Below are 19,342 nucleotides of genomic sequence, written 5' to 3'. Positions count from 1 at the left end.
ACAGGGAGCCATTGGCATTTACATTCTTATTTGTGGTTTCGGGTTTTTTTGTTTTGTTTTGCTTTTAATTTTTTTTTTCTAGAAAATAAAAGGAACACAACCAAGGGAGTTTATATGACAAACTATCAGTGTCAGGAGGGCACGGGAAAAGAGAAAGAAAGCCCAGAGGCGTGGGTAGCTAATAAAAAGTGGGTTCCGAACCACGGGGAACGGTCCACGGGGTCATGTCTGGGTCCTCATGAGACGACCGGTCACTTTGGCATGCGTGTTCGGTGCCCGGTCTCCTGGTCCGCCTGCTCAGAACCCCAGGGTCAGAGAGAGCTGGCTGCACCCTGGAAATCTGCCAAACTCAGACGCTACAGCAAGTCAAGACTTAATTTAGCTCCTCGGCTTTGTGCTCAGGTATCACACGGCAGTCTTTCTTGCCTGAGAGAAGAGTCTAGAAGAGTGTGAGAGTCACCATGGGACACACTTTGGCATCGCAGTGAACCCCACGTGGCCGCTCACTCAGGCGCAGACATGGCCTTCACCACCGAAACAGGCGTCTGTCCAGACATCCTCAGGCAGTCTGGCCAGAGAAGGACAAGGGACGTGACGGTCCCCGTCTAGCCACAGGTCAACAATGGTGTCCGTGCTCCAGTCTTACTCTGTCTATCGCCTGTGAAGGACACGGGGATCCATCTGCTTTTCGGCTCAACACTGGACACCGATTCCAAAGAAGCTTGGCCATTTGGATCCACACCGTAGGTCTCTCCGGTTTCTCCCACTTTACGTCCCATATCTCAGGGCAGAAAATTCAGCCGATCCAGAGCCACGTGTGGCCAACAGAACGGCCAGAGAGATGGCCGGGCAAGAAAGAGCCGGCAGCACACTGTGAGACCAGAGTACATTCAAGAAGGGTCCCTGTGGACCGTACATTCAGCTCACAGTCTAGGGGACACACTGAGCCTGAAGGGCACAGGCAGCTCGCCTGACAGGGGGTTCTGATACCTCATGCAGCAGGGCCCCCCTGGTCACAGTTCCTACGTGGAGAGCGGCGGGCTCCCTGGCCTGCTGCAGCCCCTGTTCCTGCACGGAGGCCAGGTTACGCCTCAGTGCCGCGGTCCTGAGGAGCACCACGCTGGCCAGCCAGCCAGGCTGATGTGGCTCTGGGTTCCACAGGAAAGCCGCAGGGAGCCGTGGTCACTGGGAGGAGGGGGCAAGGGAGGAGGGCTGCATTCTGCCAGGAGGGATTCGGGGAGGAACTACCAGGGGCTGGAGGGGTCTGCGGGCCCCAAACATGGCAGGGCCAGAAGGGACGGGATAAATAGCTGAAGGACGACGATGACAGTCTTGTCGCTAGTTTAAAAAGAGAGTATTGGTGTTGTTGCTCAGTTTTGTTTTTCCCTTTTAAAACCACTCACATTTTAAAAGGTGACAGGGCTGGGGAGATTTGGCCCCCTTCACACTGATCCTTTCCGGGGGGCCTCAGGCTCACGCCAGGGCGCCGGCCACCAGGCAGGGACGGGTCAGGGAGAGCACGTGCTCTGCTTCCCAGCAGCCACCCCTTCTCCCTGCAGAACCAGAACACACGTGACAGGCAGTCCAAAGGCTAAAGTGCAGAGAATTCCACAGAGCGGGCAGCCCGGTACTGGGCACTCCCAGAAGGGGCAGGGGCAGGACTCAGCCCAGAGCTACGCTGTGGGGCACACGTGGACAGCTATGAGGCGAGCCCGCAGGGCACGGTCCCCTTTCCCTTGGGCCCCGTGGACGCCTCTTCTAGCGGGGACCGTCCACTGTCAACAGCTCCCCAAGGAAAGTCTCAGTCTCAGAGATAGGGCCCACGAAGGGGGAAAACGTGTACGACCATCCCTGGTTGGTAATGACGAGTGACTGTGGAACGAGAGGGGGGTGGAAAGAAGGGAAACAGTGCCATTATCTAAAACCAGTGAACCCCAGGTTTTGAGAGCGGGGATCCATGAACAAACGCTAAAGGCAGAGTCTCTCCCGGGGAAGGTTGGTGAAGACGGTCAGGATCCTCCCGGTGAGGCCCGCTGGGGAAAGGAGCACCTCTGGGTGTGGAGGGCGCTGCAGAGCGGGGAGGGCTGCCAAGGAGGAGGGCCCACGGCTGGCACTAGGGCGTGTAGGCCGGGGGCGGCTGGAACTGGTTGATGACCTCGTACTCTGCCGGGTAAGGCTCGTTCTCCTCCATCTCCGAGAGCAGCTCCAGCGCCTGCTCCTCTTCCTCCGTGGGGTAGTGGCGCAGGAGGTTGGCTGCCGTGGCCAGGATTGAGGCCCCGCCCGCGCCTGCCACCAGGTAGAAGCTAACAGCGAAGGTGACATAAACCTGGGAGCCGTGGTACTTCTTATGTTGCTGCTGCTGGGCCAGGATGAGTTCGGAAGCCCAGTAAGAAAAACCGATGACGGTGGCACACTGCAGGACTGGGGGACAGAGGGACAGCAGAGAAAGGGGGTTAGCAGGCACCCCGCAGCCGGGATGCTTGAGGAATCAACTGCAGTCTCTCTACCCAAACCCCATTTTCAGAGAACCTGCCTGGCCCCAGACACTGCAAGGGGGAGCTCTTGCGGCTGAGGCAGGAGACAGAGGCCTGACCCTACCCGGGCCAACTAGATTCTCTCTGTCTTAAGAATTTGGAATTGGGGACTTCCCTGGTGGTCCAGAGGTCAAGACTCTGCACTCCCAATGCAGGGGGCCCGGGTTCGATCCCTGGTCAGGGAACTAGATCCCGTGTGCCACAACTAAAGATCCCGCATGCCGCAACTAAAGATTCCACATGCCAGAACTAAAGATCCTGCCTGTGGCAATGAAGATCCCACGTGCCACAACTAGGACCCGGTGCAGCCAAATAAATAAATATTAAAAAAAAAAAAAGAATTTGAAATTGGGATACTAGGGCCGCTAGAAGTCATTGGGTGCTTCGAGAGGAATAGACAAGGTCGTGCAGTTTGGGAGCTGAAGTCGCTGATACCCTAGGTCAAATCAACACAGCAGCCCCATCACAAGGGAGGAGAGAAGCCTCGTATCAGCAGAGAAGCCTGGCCTGCAGGGAAGCGGCGGGGGGGGGGGGGAGAATCTGAGACCATGTACTCCAGGGAGACACAGGGAGACATAGTTCCTCCCTTGCTCCTTCCAGGCCCCATGAGCCTGGCTGAGCTTCAAATCCTGTTCTTAGAGAGCCATGATGTCAATCCTAACAATATTCCCTCCCTACAGCTCAGCCGAGTGGGTCTGTGGTCCTGGCGGGCATACATGCAAATAACGCCAGCGCTCTGCAAAAGGCTAGAGCTGAAATGAGCGTCGGGAACAGGGTCTGCTCACGACACCCCTTCGCCCCCACCTGCAGCTCCAGACAGGATGCCGCCCCTACCCTGTGGCAGTTCCTCCCCGACTGGGAGTAGCCCGAGCTTACCTGTGAGGATGTGGGCGAAGGCATAGCGACGGGTGATCTTCAGGGCTGGATGCTTGGGCCCGAAGACATCCAGAAGGAAGGCGGAGAGACTACACAGGATGCCCAGGAAGCAGAAGGCGGCGATGACCCGCAGGAGCAGGACTGTCTGGGGATTCATGCAGAAATCTGTAGGGGGAGGAGCAGATCCTCAGGCTCCCGGGCAGCACCCTGGGGCAGGAAGCCCCCCCTCCACCACAGGCCGGCGAGCCAGGGGAGGACTGGAGGGGGGCGTGGTCTCAGCTCCCGCTCCCAGTGGGGCTGCAGAGGGGGTGGAGGAGCCTCCCTATTCGAAGACAGGACCCCTGGGTCACTGCTCCCGTGTGCCTCGAGTCCTTCCTCCCTTTCCAACAAGACTAGTCCAAGTGCAGGGCTCCACTTCAGTGTGCGGTTGACCCTTGAACAGCATGGGTTTGAACGGTGAGGGCCCACTTATGTGTGGACTTCTTTTTCAGTAGTAAACACTACGGTACTACACGATCGGGGTTGGTTAAATCTGCAACGTGGAACCACGGATCCGGAGGGCCAACTATAAATTACACAAATTATACACAGATTTTCAACTGCTGGGAGGGTCAGCATCCCTAACCCCATTGTCGTTCAAGGGTTAACTGTACTTGCCACGCTCTCCTAACCATTTTTAAGGATCCTGACAATTAATCAGACATGTTAACCCATTCTGCTAAAGCATGCTTTGGGCTGGCAGGAAAAGCCAAAGGGACGAAGGCCAGAGGCCCATTCAAGTCCATGCTCTATCCAGTCACTCACTCACAGCCCTTTTGTTCAAAAAGAAGCTGAAGCAGTTTAGAGAACCTTGTAATGACAAGAGAGGACTAAATAGATGGGGAAAGCTGGTAGACTGGACCTCCACATTTATCTTTGCTCCCTCCCGAACCCTACTAAAACAAAAGAAAAAAAATTAAGACATAAACCCACACAAAGAGAAGAAGGGCAAAACAAAATTCTGGAAACTGGGAAGTAACGGGACTCAGAACTAGAACTGACTTGAGAGAATAGATAAACTGAAGTATAAGCCGGAAATGGGAAAAGGTAAGAAGCAGCTAGGTTTACACCACAAAAGCCTGAAAGGCTCAGAAACTGACAGCCCCAAATACCTTCTAAAATGAGGGCAAAGCCATTGGGGGGTGCTCGCTCTACCAGAATGAGGGAATGATCCAAGAAAAAGGAAGATACTAAAACAGGAGACCCAACATTCAAAGAGTAAAGAGCCCCCAGGGTCATAGTGAACGATACCAGGAGGACAGCTACACACCAGACCCCATCAAGCAACCTACATTTCCCTCTAGGACTTTAATACCATTCTTTCCTTTTTTCTTTTTTCTTTTTTTTATTCCATCTAGACCACACTGTCAGCTCCCTTTGATATCTACGCAAACTGCCACAGTTCTAGAAACACACAGACAGAATAAAGGCTGGTCCAAAAAGATACCATTTTAAGCTTTGATAAAAAGTAGGAAATGGGCCTTAACTTCCTCTATTCAGCCACTGGCAAGTTCTTCTTTTATTTAGGCCATGGGTCACCAAGTGATTTGGGAAAATTTGAAAAGGGCTGGCAAGACTTACACTGTAGGCTCCTTTCCCGAGTTTTTTTTTTTTTTTGGAGGTGGGGAACCACAAGCTTTATTGGCTGAAAGTTCTCCTCAGGAGCCTGGCCTGCTGGGCTTTCCTGAGTTTTGATCTCAGGCTGAGAGGCTGTTGGACGGTGGTTATCACTCTCTCGTGCACAGGAGAATCCCCAGGGTGCTGGTTGAGAGCATGTTCCCAAGCTCCAGAGATTCTGAGCTCTTGGTCTGGAGCAGGGCCTAGGAATCTGGATTTTTACCAGCAGCGCAGGGGGCCTAAGCCTTACACCCCAAGAGACACTGCTCCTGGACCTAGAGGGAGGTGAACTGATGAAGAAGAGTCCGAAAACCTGGGGAGGGCACCTGAGATCAACAAAGCAGCCTCAAACCAGCCGACGTTGATCGGCGTCGTGGGGTCCTGGACAGAGGGCGCAGCCTCCCACGCGGAAAAACCAGACCAGATATGCAGAGGCCCCGGGCCTTTGTGACAGCGTGCACTCCCTACCTCCTCAGGCTCAGAATTCACCAGGCAGATGTTGCCTGGGCCCACACATGACTCATACGCCTTGATCTGGCTTCAGAGCTACCTGTCACTCTCTCGTCAGCTAACCATCTGTTTTGGGGCCCAATCATCCAGCCTGAGGGATCGCCTGCTGCTAGCAGGCTTGCCTGTGCGTTAGCTCTGCCAGCAACCAGGTCCAGCCTCCATTTAATCCGGCCCTGCGGGCCTGAAGGGGTCTAGAAACCCACAGGGCCTCTCTGAAACCAAAGCTCCTGGAGACGGGGGCTGTTTCCTGGCTGCATTCTGAATATTGCTGAAAGCTCTCTGAGACAGTTCTTCTGGGGTCCACGTGGCACGTGGCAGGGATGGGGCAGGACGAAAGTGTTCTTCTAGTGCTTCCAAGAATAACCTGCGAGTGGCAGGGTATAGGGGCTTACATCACACACTCCGCTCTGCAGCAGGCCGTGTTCAGATTCCTCCAGCATTACTCAACGTGACCAGGACCTCTGAGTGATGCTTTAATTGTAGTAAAGTCAACTCAGTGTTGTTTATTTTTAATTAATTAATTTATTCATTTATTTAATTTTTGGCTGCATTGGGTCTTCGCTGCTGCATGCGGGTTTTCTCTAGTTGCTGAGAGCGGGGGCTACTCTTTGTTGCGGTGCTTGGGCTTCTCATTGCGGTGGCTTCTCTTGTTGCGGAGCACAGGCTCTAGGTGCGCGGGCCTCAGTAGTTGTGGCACGTGGGCTCAGTATTTGTGGCTCACGGGCTCTAGAGCACAGGCTCAGTAGTTGTGGCACGCGGGCATTAGTTGCTCCATGGCATGTGGAATCTTCCCGGGCCAGGGCTCGAACCCGTGCCCCCTGCGTTGGCAGGCGGATTCTTAACCACTGCACCACCAGGGAAGCCCTCAACTCCGTTTTAATTTAGCAACTAGTTTTAACTGAAAAATGTAACACACAGGGCTTCAATGATACTATCTTTGGCTGCATAAGTGAGTATAGGATGTTCATTTGATTATCATCCTTTAAAACGTACATCTGCTGGATACACTTCTACGTGTCTTATGTTTCAGAATACACTTATCTTAGGAATAAGGAGGACTTGCACAGATGTCCAGCTGCCCCTCCCAAGAGACAAACATTGTTGGTAGCTTTTTGTGTGCCCCTCCAGGTATTCCTGCTTGTGCACGCAGATGGGGCAAATGTCATCTTAGTTAAGCCTCACTCCACTCTGGGGGATTCATCACATGGTTCAGATGAGGAATTGGAGGCTCCAGGAGGTTAAGTGACTTCCTGCAGGTCACACGGCACAGAGCTAGACTCCAAATCCGGGTCAGGCTCCCTTGCATCGTGAGTTAGCCGTTAGCACCAGAGTTAGCCGTTTTAATTCTTCCTCGCTGGAGCTAATCAATCAAATCCTAAAGAGCTGTATTTGAATGAAAGGTCAAAAGTGGCTATGAAGGCTGGCAGAGCCATTGCCAGTGCCAGCAGCCGCTGAGCTCACTAAGGGAACAGCTGGAAGCATGAAACCTCTTCTAGGCAGAAAAGGTTTGGGTCGTTAAGCAAACCTTAAAAGGTTTGAAAGGAGCTCATACTGGGAATTACTGGGCAAAACCTGCTGGGTGTGGTCTAAGCTTCTGCAGTCCTCAGAGTCTGGCTCTGAAAAGCAGAAGTCACTGGACTTGGCACCCAATCCTAGCCCTCCCACAGATTGTATGTCACCTTGAGCAAGTCACTGAATGCCCTTGGCCTCTGCGCTCACCCTGTCAAAGGGAAGCTATAACACCTGCCCCGCCTGCACAGGGGTGCGTGGGGAGGGTCAAAGCACAAAGTGTTGGGGATGAGCCGCCCCACTCCCTCTGCGCTGGGCGGCCACAGCAGTGTCTCTTCTCTGGCGTGCCTTTCCTCCTTACACCGAGACTGCCCTGTCCACACACGTCAGCCAGTGTGGGCCAAAGGAGGAGCCCACTAATGCCAGACTGAGGACCTGTGCCACCAGGGTGATGATGCAGTACAGAGAAGGGGCTTTGGACCCACAATTCAAACAGGTTTTGTTTCTACGTGACGCCTTCTGCCTTTCTCTACTCCAAAGCTCTGAGCAAACCTTCAGGCTCAGCGGGGAAGCCAAGTGGGGACTTTCCTTGGAGTGATGCTAAGAGATACCCCAGGAGCCTGCCCTACATCCCTCAGCGGTCTCAGAGCACACAGGGAAGACAGGCAGCGTTATCCCTGACACGCTCAGAACCCAGCTCAGACTCTCCTGGGGTCGGGATCTCAATGTCCCTTTCTTTCCTCCCTGTCAGACATCAGTATGGCAGGGAGGGCAATGAATATCTGCTCCATTGAGAGGGCTGCCAAAGAGAAGCAAAATCCTCAGATGTTACGTGTCTGTTACTTTATTTGTGGAGAGAAATGGCACATGGAGCAGGGTCCTAATTTTAAACTCAAACCAGTGGTGCAGGGAACTCCCTGGTGGTCCAGTGGTTAGGACTCTGTGCTGCACTGCTGGGGGCCCAGGTTTGATCCCTGGTCGGGGAACTAGGATCCCACAAGCCGTGTGGCACAAACAAATAAACAAACAAAAATTGTTTAAAAAAAACAAAACAGTGGTGCACCCACTACACTCCAGTAAGACAGAATACATCCTACCCCCCAGTTGTGCTGTGTGGCCTGTTTATTTTGGTAACTATTGCTTGACTGTTCCCTCCAGTCACTGGGGAAGAGGGCAGCTGCTGTGTAACAGGATCCCAAGGAGCTGACTTTGCCCAAGGTCATTGGTAAGTCACTGGGCTGGATTTGTTTTGAAGGCCCTGGCTCTTCCTGTCTACCTGCCCATGGCTCTCACCTCTCCTGACCCAAAGAGGCTGCAGGCAGGACGCTTCAAGTGGCTTCTGGCCAGTTCCCTTCTGTCCCGTCTCCTATTTCCCCCCTCACTGGAGTCCCTGAGTCAGAGGCACGTCCCCGGGGGCCCCAGTCCTTCCAGCACCCACCTGCGCAGCCACTGCCCGGTGTGACTTTTTTTTCCAACCAAGGCTTCTGACACAAGACTCGAAGAGGGCCCTCCAGTGCCTGGCTGGGTCATCCCACAGATACCAATGGTCCTAGCCCAGCTGCCTCTGAGGACAGGCCCCACAGGATTGGGAAATGCCAGCTGCATCGGTCACCACCCCTCAGACACTCCGGCCCTTCCTGGAAGGCCCTTGATCTTCCTGTGGCTTGCTGTCAACCGTGATTCCCCTGACTTCACATTCTAAACTCCCTCATTCTCCAGAGATGCTTCCTGAGGCTGTGGTCCCTGCTGCCCTTTGCTGGGCACGCTTGAGAGGCAGAGAGGGACTGGGGCTCAGAAGGAGTGATTCTCTGGGCTCCCCTGCTGGGGGCCACTATCGGTCTGGGCACATCTCTGCCCACACCCCGGGCCCAGACTGAAGAAGAGCTTTGTGAGGAGCAGGGGAGTGGCAGAGTTCTGGTGGATCTTTTAAGCCAACGGCATTTGTTAAAGCCTTCAAGGGCTCTGGGAATGACAGCAGGAGGATGAGTGGCTTTGCCTCAGCTCACCAACGTAAGGTGATGAGGAATAAAAAGGCGCAGCTTTGCCTAGGCTTGTGATGAAAACTCAGCTAGAATGGGGAAATAAGAGGCCTGGGACAGCTCTGATGGAAGGAGAAAGAAGCTCAGTGTGCGCTAAGGTACAGTGGTGAGAGTGGAGTCCACACCACTCAGATCAGCTGTGTGTCCCTGAGCAAGTGACCTGACCTCCCTGAGCCCGAGACGTGTGTGTGTGTGTTGGGGCGGGGGGTGGGGTGATGACAGTCCCTACCAAATAAAGATGTTGTTTAGGAGACACTACAGCCAGGCGTGAAGTGGGTTTACACAATGCCTGGCACTCAGGCAGGGGGCCAAGAAATGGGAAGACACCGTCCTAAAGCCTGCTGGCCCTGGCCGCTCCCTGTCGCCTGCAGAGACCTGGCAGAGTCTGTTCTCCCTCTGGAAGCATCTACAGGCACCGGATCTGTACCCCATAGCTCTGCTCCCTCCTGAGATGGGGAATATCCCAGGCTTCCATGCTAGGGTATCTGCCAGGCCCTGAGGCTCAGTACAATCCCACAGAATAGCGTACATCTGAAGGCCCACTGGGCACCGAAAAGCCAACTGGTACAAAGAAGAAGAAGAGAAACAGGGACCTTTGGATTCCTCGCCTTCTTCTGTGGTAGCTCATGAGGTAGCACTGTCAACTCCTTTATTAATGGACACCAAGTGTTCCCAGCTTGTAATGGCCAAGAAGATGACCAAGGAAAACCAGGCCGAAACTATTCATGGGTTAAGATCCCTAAACACACGAGCAGGCATAATGTAAAGGTGAAGGCAACGTGCTTTAGAAAACACAAAACCTGGCTTGGATAATTTCTCAGAAGAGGTAAATATATGTGTAAACAAAGGAGAACTGCACCAAGAATTTATTCTTACTTTTGACATGGCTTTGACAAGGATGCACGCCAGAGTGGACTGAACGATCGTGAGATCATTCCTTATGACAGCTGAAGTAAAGCAAAGGTTAAAAAACATAAACGAGACAGCGTCACTTTAAACTGGAGTCAACGGTGAGGTACACTCAGCTATGCCACTCCCAGCTGTGTGGCCCTGGAGAGATCACTTCACCTCTCTGAGACACCAGTTTCCTGGACCTTTGGAATGAGGACACAGGATCAGACGGCCCCTCCCCTCATGGCATGAATTTTAAGAGCCTCCCTAGGAATGAAATGAAATGGAGAAGCATCGTGAACTCTCTCCCAGTTTGGAAATGACACCAAGCCCTTGAAACACTGACCATCAGGGGATCGATCAACTGCCACGGTCTGGGTGAAGCGGTGGAAAGGTGGCAGCTGGTCCTCAAAAAAAGGCAAGTACAGGGGAACACGCTAAGGGAAAAACCATTCAACTCAAGCTTGATGGGCTTTCTGTCACCAGCTACACGCCACAGAAAAAGCTGCACGTCACACGGCCTCCATCGTGTGGATAACTTTGCTCGTAATGAGCCAACGCAGAGAAAGCTATCATCAAGGTGAAATCTAGAAACAAACCAGAAGCCCCCAACCTGCTCTCTACAAAATCATCCTAAAGCTTCAAAGACTCAAGAGAAATGCAAAACAGCAAAAGAACTCTCAGCGAAAGACAAGATTAGGCCACAAGGATACGGCTTTTCAGCCACAACCTGCATAAGTGGTATATATGATCCAAGTTCTCCAAAGGAAAACTTGACCTTTTCACCAAATCCCAGAGCCTGAATCCGTAAAAAGGCAACGTGAAGATATCTAACAGGACGGGCTTCTGATACATGGGGCAGTAAACATCTGGAATGAACTACAGCCAGGGAGTGGCACAGGGAGAAAGCATTCACGAATGGTTCAAAAGGCCTTGCGGGTAATGAACTCCGCTGTTACTAAGGGCTGTTTGGAATCCACTGACCATTTTCTCTGTAAAAGCCAGGCAGTGCCATCCTGACCCCCACACCACACAGCCTTTACCCTTCATTACTACAGACAGGGTGGGCAGGATGAGCTACAGGCCTCCCCTGGGTCCAGTAAAGACCACGGTCCCTTTCCCCTTTCCTCTGCCTCCCTGGCTGAGAAGCAGGATGACGAACAAAGCAAACTTACCTCATTCGGGCACACTTGTGAGGGTTCCAAGAACCAAATTCCTATTGTTTTACTGAGGGTGGCAATGGAACTGACTTCTGGTTATTGAAAACACCATAGACTCCCTTTGTCTCTAACAACAATCAAATTACTGTACAACTCAAAAACATCTTTTAAACTCTAGCCATATTTAAAAGTTCCTTTTTCTCCATCAATCAGGCTGTCCCAAAGAAACCTTCCTGTATCCCAGAGGCTCCTCAGAAGGAGACAGCTGATTGTGATGCCTAGCACCCTTATCTTCTCTCCATATACGGCGCCCTTCGCCCGGCAGACGCCTAAAATAGCAGTCCAGATTAGCATGGCGTTGAGGAGTGGGTGCTTGGCTGAATAACATCAGAATTAATGAGGGGCTGGACCCCAAACAGAGCCACCTGGTGGGCATGAACACCAGGCAGGAATGGGGCTGTTTGCTTCAACCAAGTGCCTGCCCCAGGCTATCTCAGCTCCAGCCGGCACCCTACCGAGGAGGCCCTGTCGTCCAGAAAGAAGAGGGCCGGCGCGCAGCGCCCTCACCTTTCAGCAGGTCCGGGTGCACGGAGCCCAGCACGTCGGAGACCCCCAGCTCCTGGCGGGAACAGGTGCCACCGTGGATGTGCAGCCAGGCAGGCTCGGCGAGGGCAGTGCACAGCGCGGTGATGGACAGGGCACCCGGCAGGGCCGAGGCCAGGCTACGCTCCGGCTGCTTGGGCAGAGCGCTGCCTCCCGGGTTCCTCCGCCGGCGCCCGCCAGGCAGCCCTGCGCCTCCGGGGGCGTACATGCCCGGGGCCGCCCGCCGTCGCTCCGCGGTCGCTGCTGGTCGCCGCCGACCTCCGCCGAGCGCACAGAGCCTGCCTGTCCGGGGGGAGGAGAGCAACGCGCTGGGTTCGCAGAGGTGAGGCTGGCGCAAGGCTGTCAGGGCCGACACCGGAGGATGGGGGTGGGACCGAGGGCAGAGCAGAGACAGGAGAGCTGCAGAGGTTCGGGGGGCGGGGACAGGGTCCCTGGAGTGGGGCTGCGGAGGTGCAGGATGATGACCCGGAGAGGGCTGGGGGCCCGCTGGATCTTGGCAGAGCAGAGTGGGGAGAGGGGCTGGGGCGGAGTTATCTGTTAGTGGTGGAAGAGAGACCCGGCCTAGGAGTCTTGGCCAGAGGGTGCCGAGGGGCGGAGGACCAGGCTGGGCCGCAGGGATCGGGGACCCAGGATCTGGGAACAGCGATCTGGGGTGCGACCTGTGTCCAGAGAGGACCCACCCCTCACCGACTCCTGATCCTCACCGGTCAGCAGGCCTCAGTGCCGGGATGGCGTCGCTCCGTCCCGTCACGGGCTCCTCAGCTGCCACGGTCCGAGCGATCCCAGGCCACAAACCCGCAACGCCCGAACCAACCCGGGCCCGATCCACTTCCGGCTTCCTCCACCTCTGCCCCCGCCTCCTCCGGCTCCCCGCCCCGTCCCCCGCGCGCGACACAGCCCGGGCGCGTCGCCGGCTCCCTGCGCAAGGCCTCACGGGACTTGTAGTTTCAGGCAGTCCTGTGATGCTTTCCGATGGGGGTGGGGGGCTGTGGGGGAGGGGGGAGTGAAAGGCCGACTACAACTCCCAGAGGGCAGCACGGCAGAAGCCGCGGGTGCTTTAGTTCCAAGGAGGACCCCGGCCCTCAGGAGGAAGAGGATTTGCCTGGTGGGATCCGCAGTCGGCGCGGCTGGCTCTGCTCACCTCTGCCTTCTCCTGAGCCGGGCAGCCATGAAGGACTCGCTGGTGCTGCTTGGCCGTATCCTGGCGCACCCGGACTCCCGCTGCTGGTTCCTGGCCTGGAACCCCGCGGGAACCTTGCTGGCCTCGTGTGGGGGCGACCGGAGTGTCCGCATCTGGGGCAGGGAGGGTAAGGCCCGGCTGCGCGACCGCTGCCGCCGAGGGGTCTACGTGCGCTTGGTGTGGGTGCCAGGCTCGGGGAGTGCGCAGCCTGCGGGGCAGGCATACCCTGGACGGGGGTCGCAGGCCAAGGGAGAGGGTGGAGGGGCCTCCTTAGCCACTCTGAGAAAGGTTTTTCTGGCAAAGGAGTCGACAAATACTAGAAGCTAAAATGTCAATAGGCTGAAACTGTTGAGGGAATTGTGATAGTTGCTGAGGTAGGAAAATGCAGAGAGAAGAAGGAAAGTAGCCTGCAGAGTAATTTGCTATAGATGGTGAAGTTTAAATTTTATCCCAAGGGCGTTTGGGCGCTATTGACAGTTTTAAATTGGGAGGGTGACTCCTTCCATTTGACTTAGAAGGATACTTCCAGAGGAAGTGGAGTCAATTAATATACTGAGTTTCTGAAAGCATGTTATTAAACACACCCACTGAGCTTTGCCCCCCAGCTTGGCTCCAATACTGGTCCCCATTACCCAATGGCACTGATAGTGCTTCAGCACTTTCTCGTGCACCCAGCTCCAGAGCCTGGCCTGTCCTCTGCTTTTAGGTGACAGCTGGATCTGCAAATCTGTCCTTTGTGAAGGCCACCAGCGCACCGTGCGGAAGGTGGCCTGGTCTCCCTGTGGGAATTACCTGGCCTCTGCCAGCTTTGATGCTACCACTTGCATTTGGAAGAAGAAGAATGATGACTTTGAGGTAACCGGGCTGGATGGGACCAGGATTGTTGCCTGTTCCCTGCCCCCCCAGCCAGGGCTGGTTGAGGAACATGAGCCAGCCTGGGCCAGTGGGGCTGTGCCCATGAGAAGGACCGCAGGGGTCTTAGCTGCTGCTGATTCTTGTCCCTCTTCCCGGTTCACAGTGTGTAACCACTCTGGAGGGCCATGAAAATGAGGTCAAGTCAGTAGCCTGGGCCCCATCTGGCAACCTCCTTGCCACCTGCAGCCGAGATAAGAGTGTGTGGGTCTGGGAAGGTGAGTCCAGGTCCCTCCAGATGCAGTTGGGAATCTGCCACCAGATCTCCCCCTGTGTCCCTGACAGGGTCGGTCAGCTCAAGGTCTCCTTTCTTTTCTCTTGCACAGTTGATGAAGAAGACGAGTATGAATGTGTTAGTGTCCTCAACTCTCACACACAGGATGTCAAGCATGTGGTTTGGCACCCGAGCCAGGAGGTAAGAGTCAGATATCTTGGTGGGAAGGAATTCTGATGTGGAGGGTTGTATCCAGCCTTCTTCTGGTCTTCTGCCTCAACCTGGCTTTTCCAGGGATCTCGATCTGTGACCCAGACACATCAATCCCTTTATAAAAGCAGATCCCTGGGACTCTCCTGTCCTGGGAGGGAGAAATGTTGGAACCACAGACACTTCTTGGGCCCTACAGACACGTGCTGTGTTTTCCCTGGCCTCTCCCACAGCTGTTAGCCTCTGCCAGCTATGACGACACAGTGAAGCTCTACCGGGAGGAAGAGGATGACTGGGTATGCTGTGCCACCCTCGAAGGCCACGAATCCACCGTGTGGAGCTTGGCCTTTGACCCCAGTGGCCAGCGCCTGGCCTCTTGCAGTGATGACCGTACTGTGCGCATCTGGCACCAGTATCTACCGGGCAATGAGCAAGGTGAGGGCCCAGCCCAGGAGCTAAGGAAGACCCATCTCTCACGAGGCTTAGTCTACTGAGGGGCTGAGACACATAGAGGAGTCCCAGGAAACGGGGGTAGAAAGGCAGGTGTGCCACCAGAGGCCTCCAGGTACTGTGCCGAAAGAGTCGGGAGCGTCTGAGGAAGGGGGGCCATTTCATCTGGACTTGAGAGAGTGTGCAGGATTTTAACACGAGAAGAGAATTCTAGGTGCAGACGACACGAGCAAAGGCATTGAAGGTAAAGACAGCCTAGACTTATGCCAGGAACAGTGACTCGTGTCGATGGAGCATAAGCATAAAGGGTTTGGAGAGAAACAAGGTGGGTTGGGCTGGCTGGTGGGCGGCCTTAAAAGGCAGGCTAACCCATCAGACGTAGTCGGCAGCAAAAGGGTTTTGAGGAACAGGACATATGCTTCTCAGAATTCTGCTGTAAAAATGCCAGTCTGGCTGCAGTGTGTAAGGCAGATCAGTGAGGACAGAGACAGAGCAATGAAGATGAGGCCTCATGACCGAGGGTGGGCTGGGGCGCAGCAAATTAGGGTCTCCTCTGGGGCGGGTTAGATACTCTCCTGAGATGCCCAGGACACGGACATGCCTGAGGCTCAAGAGAAGTCTGTCATGCAGGGGTGGCGTGCAGCGGCTCTGACCCTAGCTGGAAATGTATCTGCACCTTGTCAGGCTTCCACTCCAGGACCATTTACGATGTCGCTTGGTAAGACCTCCCCACCGCCTCCACCCTGCCACCCCAACCATTGGAGAGATTTTAGAGAAGTCAGAAGCCTGTGCTGCTCCCTTTCACCTTTGGGAATACATGGGGATAGAGAGCAGCCACCCTCAGGTCTTCAGATCAGGCCAGACTGTCTCCATGCTGGCTCAGAGCTGGCCGGTCTGGGGTACGCAGGAGCGGGGACAGGCTTAGACCCAGGCCTGCACCTGTGTTAAGATTCCAGGCTATGAAGGCAGCTCCAGCCTTTGGGGGTCACACAGCGTCATACCATCCAGAAATATTTATTCTTGAAACTGTGGATTCATGGCTGGAGAATCCAGCCATGAGTCCACAGGGCCGTTTCTACCCTTATGGAGTCTAGAAAAACGACACCATTCATATAGGAGAGTCGATCAGAGGGCAGTTCTGGCCCTGAAAATCTATCCCTTGGAAATAATCCTAAATAATGGAAAAACCTGATGTGCATCTAAGTTTTATTTATATTGGCAAACATTTGGGAATAGCAAATATGGACTCAAGAAAAAGTATGGTAGAACTCAGTGGCCTATCGTATCACTTTTTAAAAAATGGTCGAAGAATACTTTATGACAGGGAAACTGCTTATTCCAAGTGAGAAAAGTGCAATTCAGAGTTATATGTAGTTTTTTAGGTTAATTGTATTGGAGGAAAACCTAGATGGCAGCCCTTGAAGCTTGGGGTGATGTTTGTGGCTACATATTTGTTAGGGAGGCTCTTCGATAAGACACTTACAGCTGAGGCCTGAAGTTTGGGACGGGAGCAGGCAAGGGGGACTATAGAACCCATCCCTCCTACCTGATTTGCCAGGTTGGGGAGGGAGGAGCCACCTGCCTACTCACTGATGCACATGTTCATCCCAGGTGTCAGCTGACAGGGGCCCTGGCTACCGCCTGTGGGGATGATGCCATCCGAGTATTTGAGGAGGATCCCGGCTCAGATCTGCAGCAGCCCACCTTCTCCGTGACGGCCCACGTGCCTCAGGCCCATTCCCAGGATGTCAACTGTGTGGCCTGGAATCCCAAGGAGCGGGGGCTCCTGGCCTCCTGCAGTGATGATGGAGAGTTGGCCTTCTGGAAATACCAGCCGTCTGAAGGCCTCTGAGCCACCTTGACTTTGGACAGAATCATGGTTCCCCAGAAAATGTCATAAGACTTTCCCAGCCCCTGAGAGGACCCAGAGGAGCATCCCTGACCTTCCTTTAACTTGGCCCTCCTCCATGCAGACTTGGGTAGAAGTGCAGGCCACAGAACCACTCACTCCTTCCCCTCCTTTGACACGGAGTCCTTGGTAAAGAGCTACAGAACATCAGTCTATTGTACTTAAGCCAGATTTTGCTTGCTTTAGGGCCCAGTGTTAAATTTGGGGGTGGTGGTGAGTATACTATTTATAATCATCATATCTATACGTAGGAGGGATATATCTCAGCCCTTTCTGAAACTGTAAGCTTTATAGAAATAATCCATCTGAGTCCCAAGTCCTGTTTTGTAAGGACATTCACAATCTAAAAGAATTCCATGGTGAGTCCTTTTCTGAAGTAGGTCCTGCCTTCTCGATTTCTGGGCAAACCCTTGCATTTAAGACATTCAGTCAATACTGAAGGAAATTTTTTTTTTTTTTTTTTTTTTGGCTGTGTTGGGTCTTTGTTGCTGCGGGTGGGCTTTCTCTAGTTGCGGCGAGCGGGGGGGCTACTCTTTGTTGTGGTGAGCAGATTTCTCATTGCAGTGGCTTCTCTTGTTGGGGAGCACGGGTTCTAGGCGCGCGGGCTTCAGTTGTGGCCCGCGGGCTCAGTAGTTGTGGCTCGCGGGCTCTAATACGCAGGCTCAGTAGTTGTGGCACACGGGCTTAGTTGCTCCATGGCATGTGGGATCTTCCCGGACCAGGGCTCGAACCCGTGTCCGCTGCATTGGCCGGCGGATTCTTAATCACTGCGCCACCAGGGAAGGCCTGAAGGAAATTTTTTGACGTAGGTTGGTTTAGAGTGAGAAACACCTCTGCTTTCCCTTCGAAACCCTTAACGTTAACCTTCTGTGCTATGTGCTGTGATGACAGCCGGGAAGTGCTGAGAAATAAATGGGGAGGACATGACCCCTAGAAGGGAGAGTTATTGGTGGCCACAGGGCATGCATTCTCAGTGGGGATGAAAATTGGGTCTTGGGTGAGGGGCAAAAAAAATATTAGAGACAGTAATTTGTGGCCCTCAAAAGGACCACAGTATGTAAATATGCTGCGGTCTGTTGTATTAGATTTTCGTAGTGGGGGTGAGTAGTAAAAAGATGCCGATTAAGGCCCCTTAAGGCAATGATGATGAAAAAATGGTAGAGAAACACTGGCACGGGTAGTCAGCGCTTTAGTCTCACGTTATCCTCTGACAGGCACTTCCAAGTGGGTTTTGACTTGAGGCCTGTCTTCAAGCCCACAGCCTTCACTTGATTTTTTACACCACAGAAATCATGACCTTAGATTTTGAAGACAGCTGGGGCAGTACCTAGAGCAGTGGTTCTCAAGATGTGGTCTGCCAGTCACTGGAAATGCCTAGATTTTTTCAGCAATTGGTGCCTGGGCAGGAAGCAAGGCAATGGCACCAAATACTACAGTCGTGTCTCCATGCCTTGGTCTCACAGTGAAAAAATTGCCAACTTCCCTGAGAAATGTCCTCAACAGAACTAATAAGAGATAAATTGTATTAAATCTGGACCCTTGAGCATACAGCTCATGTTCTGCAATGACGGGAAGCACACACGAGCACTCCTGCTGCGCACTGAGGTGTGGCTGTCTTGAGGAAAAGCAGTTGTGCAACACAACTGTGTTGTTCATGGCATAACCATTTCTACTTGAAAGAACGAGCAAATTATGGTATTTAGACTTGGCTATTTGGGAGACATTTTCCGGAAAACGAACGGAACGAGCCTTTCACTTCAAGGGAAACTGATAGTGTTGCCAATGATAAAAGCTTTCAAGCAAAAATTAGAATCTTTGAAAACTTGCATTGCCGCCATGAGCTTGACATGTTCTCAATGCTTAGACTTTTCTGAGGGGACTGGTGGTGATATGAACAAATGTGATCTGTATGATGAAATGTATTGACATTTGGAAGATTTGCATAATTCATTGAATGAGCATTTTCCAAATGCCTAATGCATGATGTTATAAAATCAGTCATGGGTAAGACTCATTAAAAGTGTAAGGCCAGTGGGTTTTAATGTAAGAGTATAAAAAGCTCATTGATAAGGTTTCAGATCCACATTGCCTTTAAGAAACTGCCACCTGTGGAGTGGTGACGTAGCATCACATAGACTCAATTACCTGAGAAACCTATTTAAAAACTCCTTTTTCCAACTTCATATCTGTGTGAATTCAGCTTTACGTCAGCACAACACAAAACGAAGCAGCTATGAGAATCCAACTGTCTTCTATTAAGCCAGACATGAAAGAGATCTGCAAAAATGTAAAATGCCACTCTTCTCCCTGGATTTGTTTTGGAAGTTGTTTTTCATAAAAAGTTAACATAAGTTACTGTTGTTTTAAAATGCATTTACTATAGTAAATAAACATCAATGGCTATAACCCAGATAATAAAGGCTGTTTGGGGCTCTTAATTTTTTGTAGTGTAAAGGGGTCCTAAGACTAAATTTGAAAACTGCTAACCTAGGGAAATTACCCTTCAGAATCATTTTCTAATTTTATGCACACTTATTCCTAAAAAAACCAGAAGGCAAGAATTTGAGAAAAACATTTGTAGATCTGGATCTTAAAATCGGTTTAAGCACCCAGTTGGTGCTGCCTCATTATGGGAGGGGACACTGCTGGTCTTGAGAAAGTTCTAACCTGTTGATCTCTCCAGCAAAGT

The 19,342-nt window shown here is 52.9% G+C and overlaps 2 protein-coding genes across 5 annotated transcripts; one reads left to right on the top strand and one right to left on the bottom strand.

Annotated features, from left to right (window-relative positions):
* Positions 1-17: 17 nt before the first annotated feature.
* On the bottom strand, positions 18-12,619 carry TMEM127 (transmembrane protein 127). Of its 4 annotated transcripts, none has more exons than XM_060169961.1 (4): positions 12,483-12,619; positions 11,743-12,117; positions 3,411-3,575; positions 18-2,421 (listed from the first exon to the last, which is right to left on the bottom strand). In XM_060169961.1, the coding sequence occupies exons 2-4, from the start codon at positions 11,984-11,986 to the stop codon at positions 2,114-2,116; spliced, it is 717 nt and encodes a 238-aa protein (XP_060025944.1). In that variant the 5' UTR covers positions 11,987-12,117; positions 12,483-12,619; the 3' UTR covers positions 18-2,113. The 4 variants fall into 4 exon arrangements, with proteins under 4 accessions (XP_060025944.1, XP_060025943.1, XP_060025945.1 ...); XM_060169960.1 differs by having other exon boundaries at positions 11,743-12,060; XM_060169962.1 differs by having other exon boundaries at positions 11,743-12,056; positions 12,483-12,607.
* A 197-nt stretch (positions 12,620-12,816) lies between these two features.
* CIAO1 (cytosolic iron-sulfur assembly component 1) lies at positions 12,817-19,004 on the top strand. The gene is made up of 7 exons (XM_060169424.1): positions 12,817-13,085; positions 13,665-13,813; positions 13,977-14,088; positions 14,197-14,285; positions 14,528-14,729; positions 15,375-15,462; positions 16,356-19,004. Exons 1-7 carry the CDS (start codon positions 12,947-12,949, stop codon positions 16,594-16,596), a joined length of 1,020 nt encoding a protein of 339 aa, XP_060025407.1. The 5' UTR covers positions 12,817-12,946; the 3' UTR covers positions 16,597-19,004.
* Positions 19,005-19,342: the final 338 nt, after the last annotated feature.

This window comes from Lagenorhynchus albirostris, chromosome 13, assembly GCF_949774975.1.
Source record: "Lagenorhynchus albirostris chromosome 13, mLagAlb1.1, whole genome shotgun sequence".
In the NCBI taxonomy this organism is placed as follows: Eukaryota; Metazoa; Chordata; class Mammalia; order Artiodactyla; family Delphinidae; genus Lagenorhynchus; species Lagenorhynchus albirostris.
Note: the sequence above shows the minus strand (reverse complement) of the source record. Positions and strands in the feature narration are given on the sequence as shown.

Bases quoted from the DNA above. Each gene is read 5' to 3' on its own strand.
- TMEM127 (XM_060169961.1), bottom strand. From the start codon at position 11,986: ATGTACGCCCCCGGAGGCGCAGGGCTGCCTGGCGGGCGCCGGCGGAGG. The intron at 3,576-11,742 runs GTGAGGGCGCTG...CTCCCCCTACAG, and splicing joins GCACCCGGACCTGCTGAAAG to ATTTCTGCATGAATCCCCAG. The intron at 2,422-3,410 runs GTAAGCTCGGGC...TCTGTCCCCCAG, and splicing joins CTTCGCCCACATCCTCACAG to TCCTGCAGTGTGCCACCGTC.
- CIAO1 (XM_060169424.1), top strand. From the start codon at position 12,947: ATGAAGGACTCGCTGGTGCTGCTTGGCCGTATCCTGGCGCACCCGGAC. The intron at 14,286-14,527 runs GTAAGAGTCAGA...CCTCTCCCACAG, and splicing joins TTTGGCACCCGAGCCAGGAG to CTGTTAGCCTCTGCCAGCTA. The intron at 14,730-15,374 runs GTGAGGGCCCAG...TCTGTCATGCAG, and splicing joins TCTACCGGGCAATGAGCAAG to GGGTGGCGTGCAGCGGCTCT.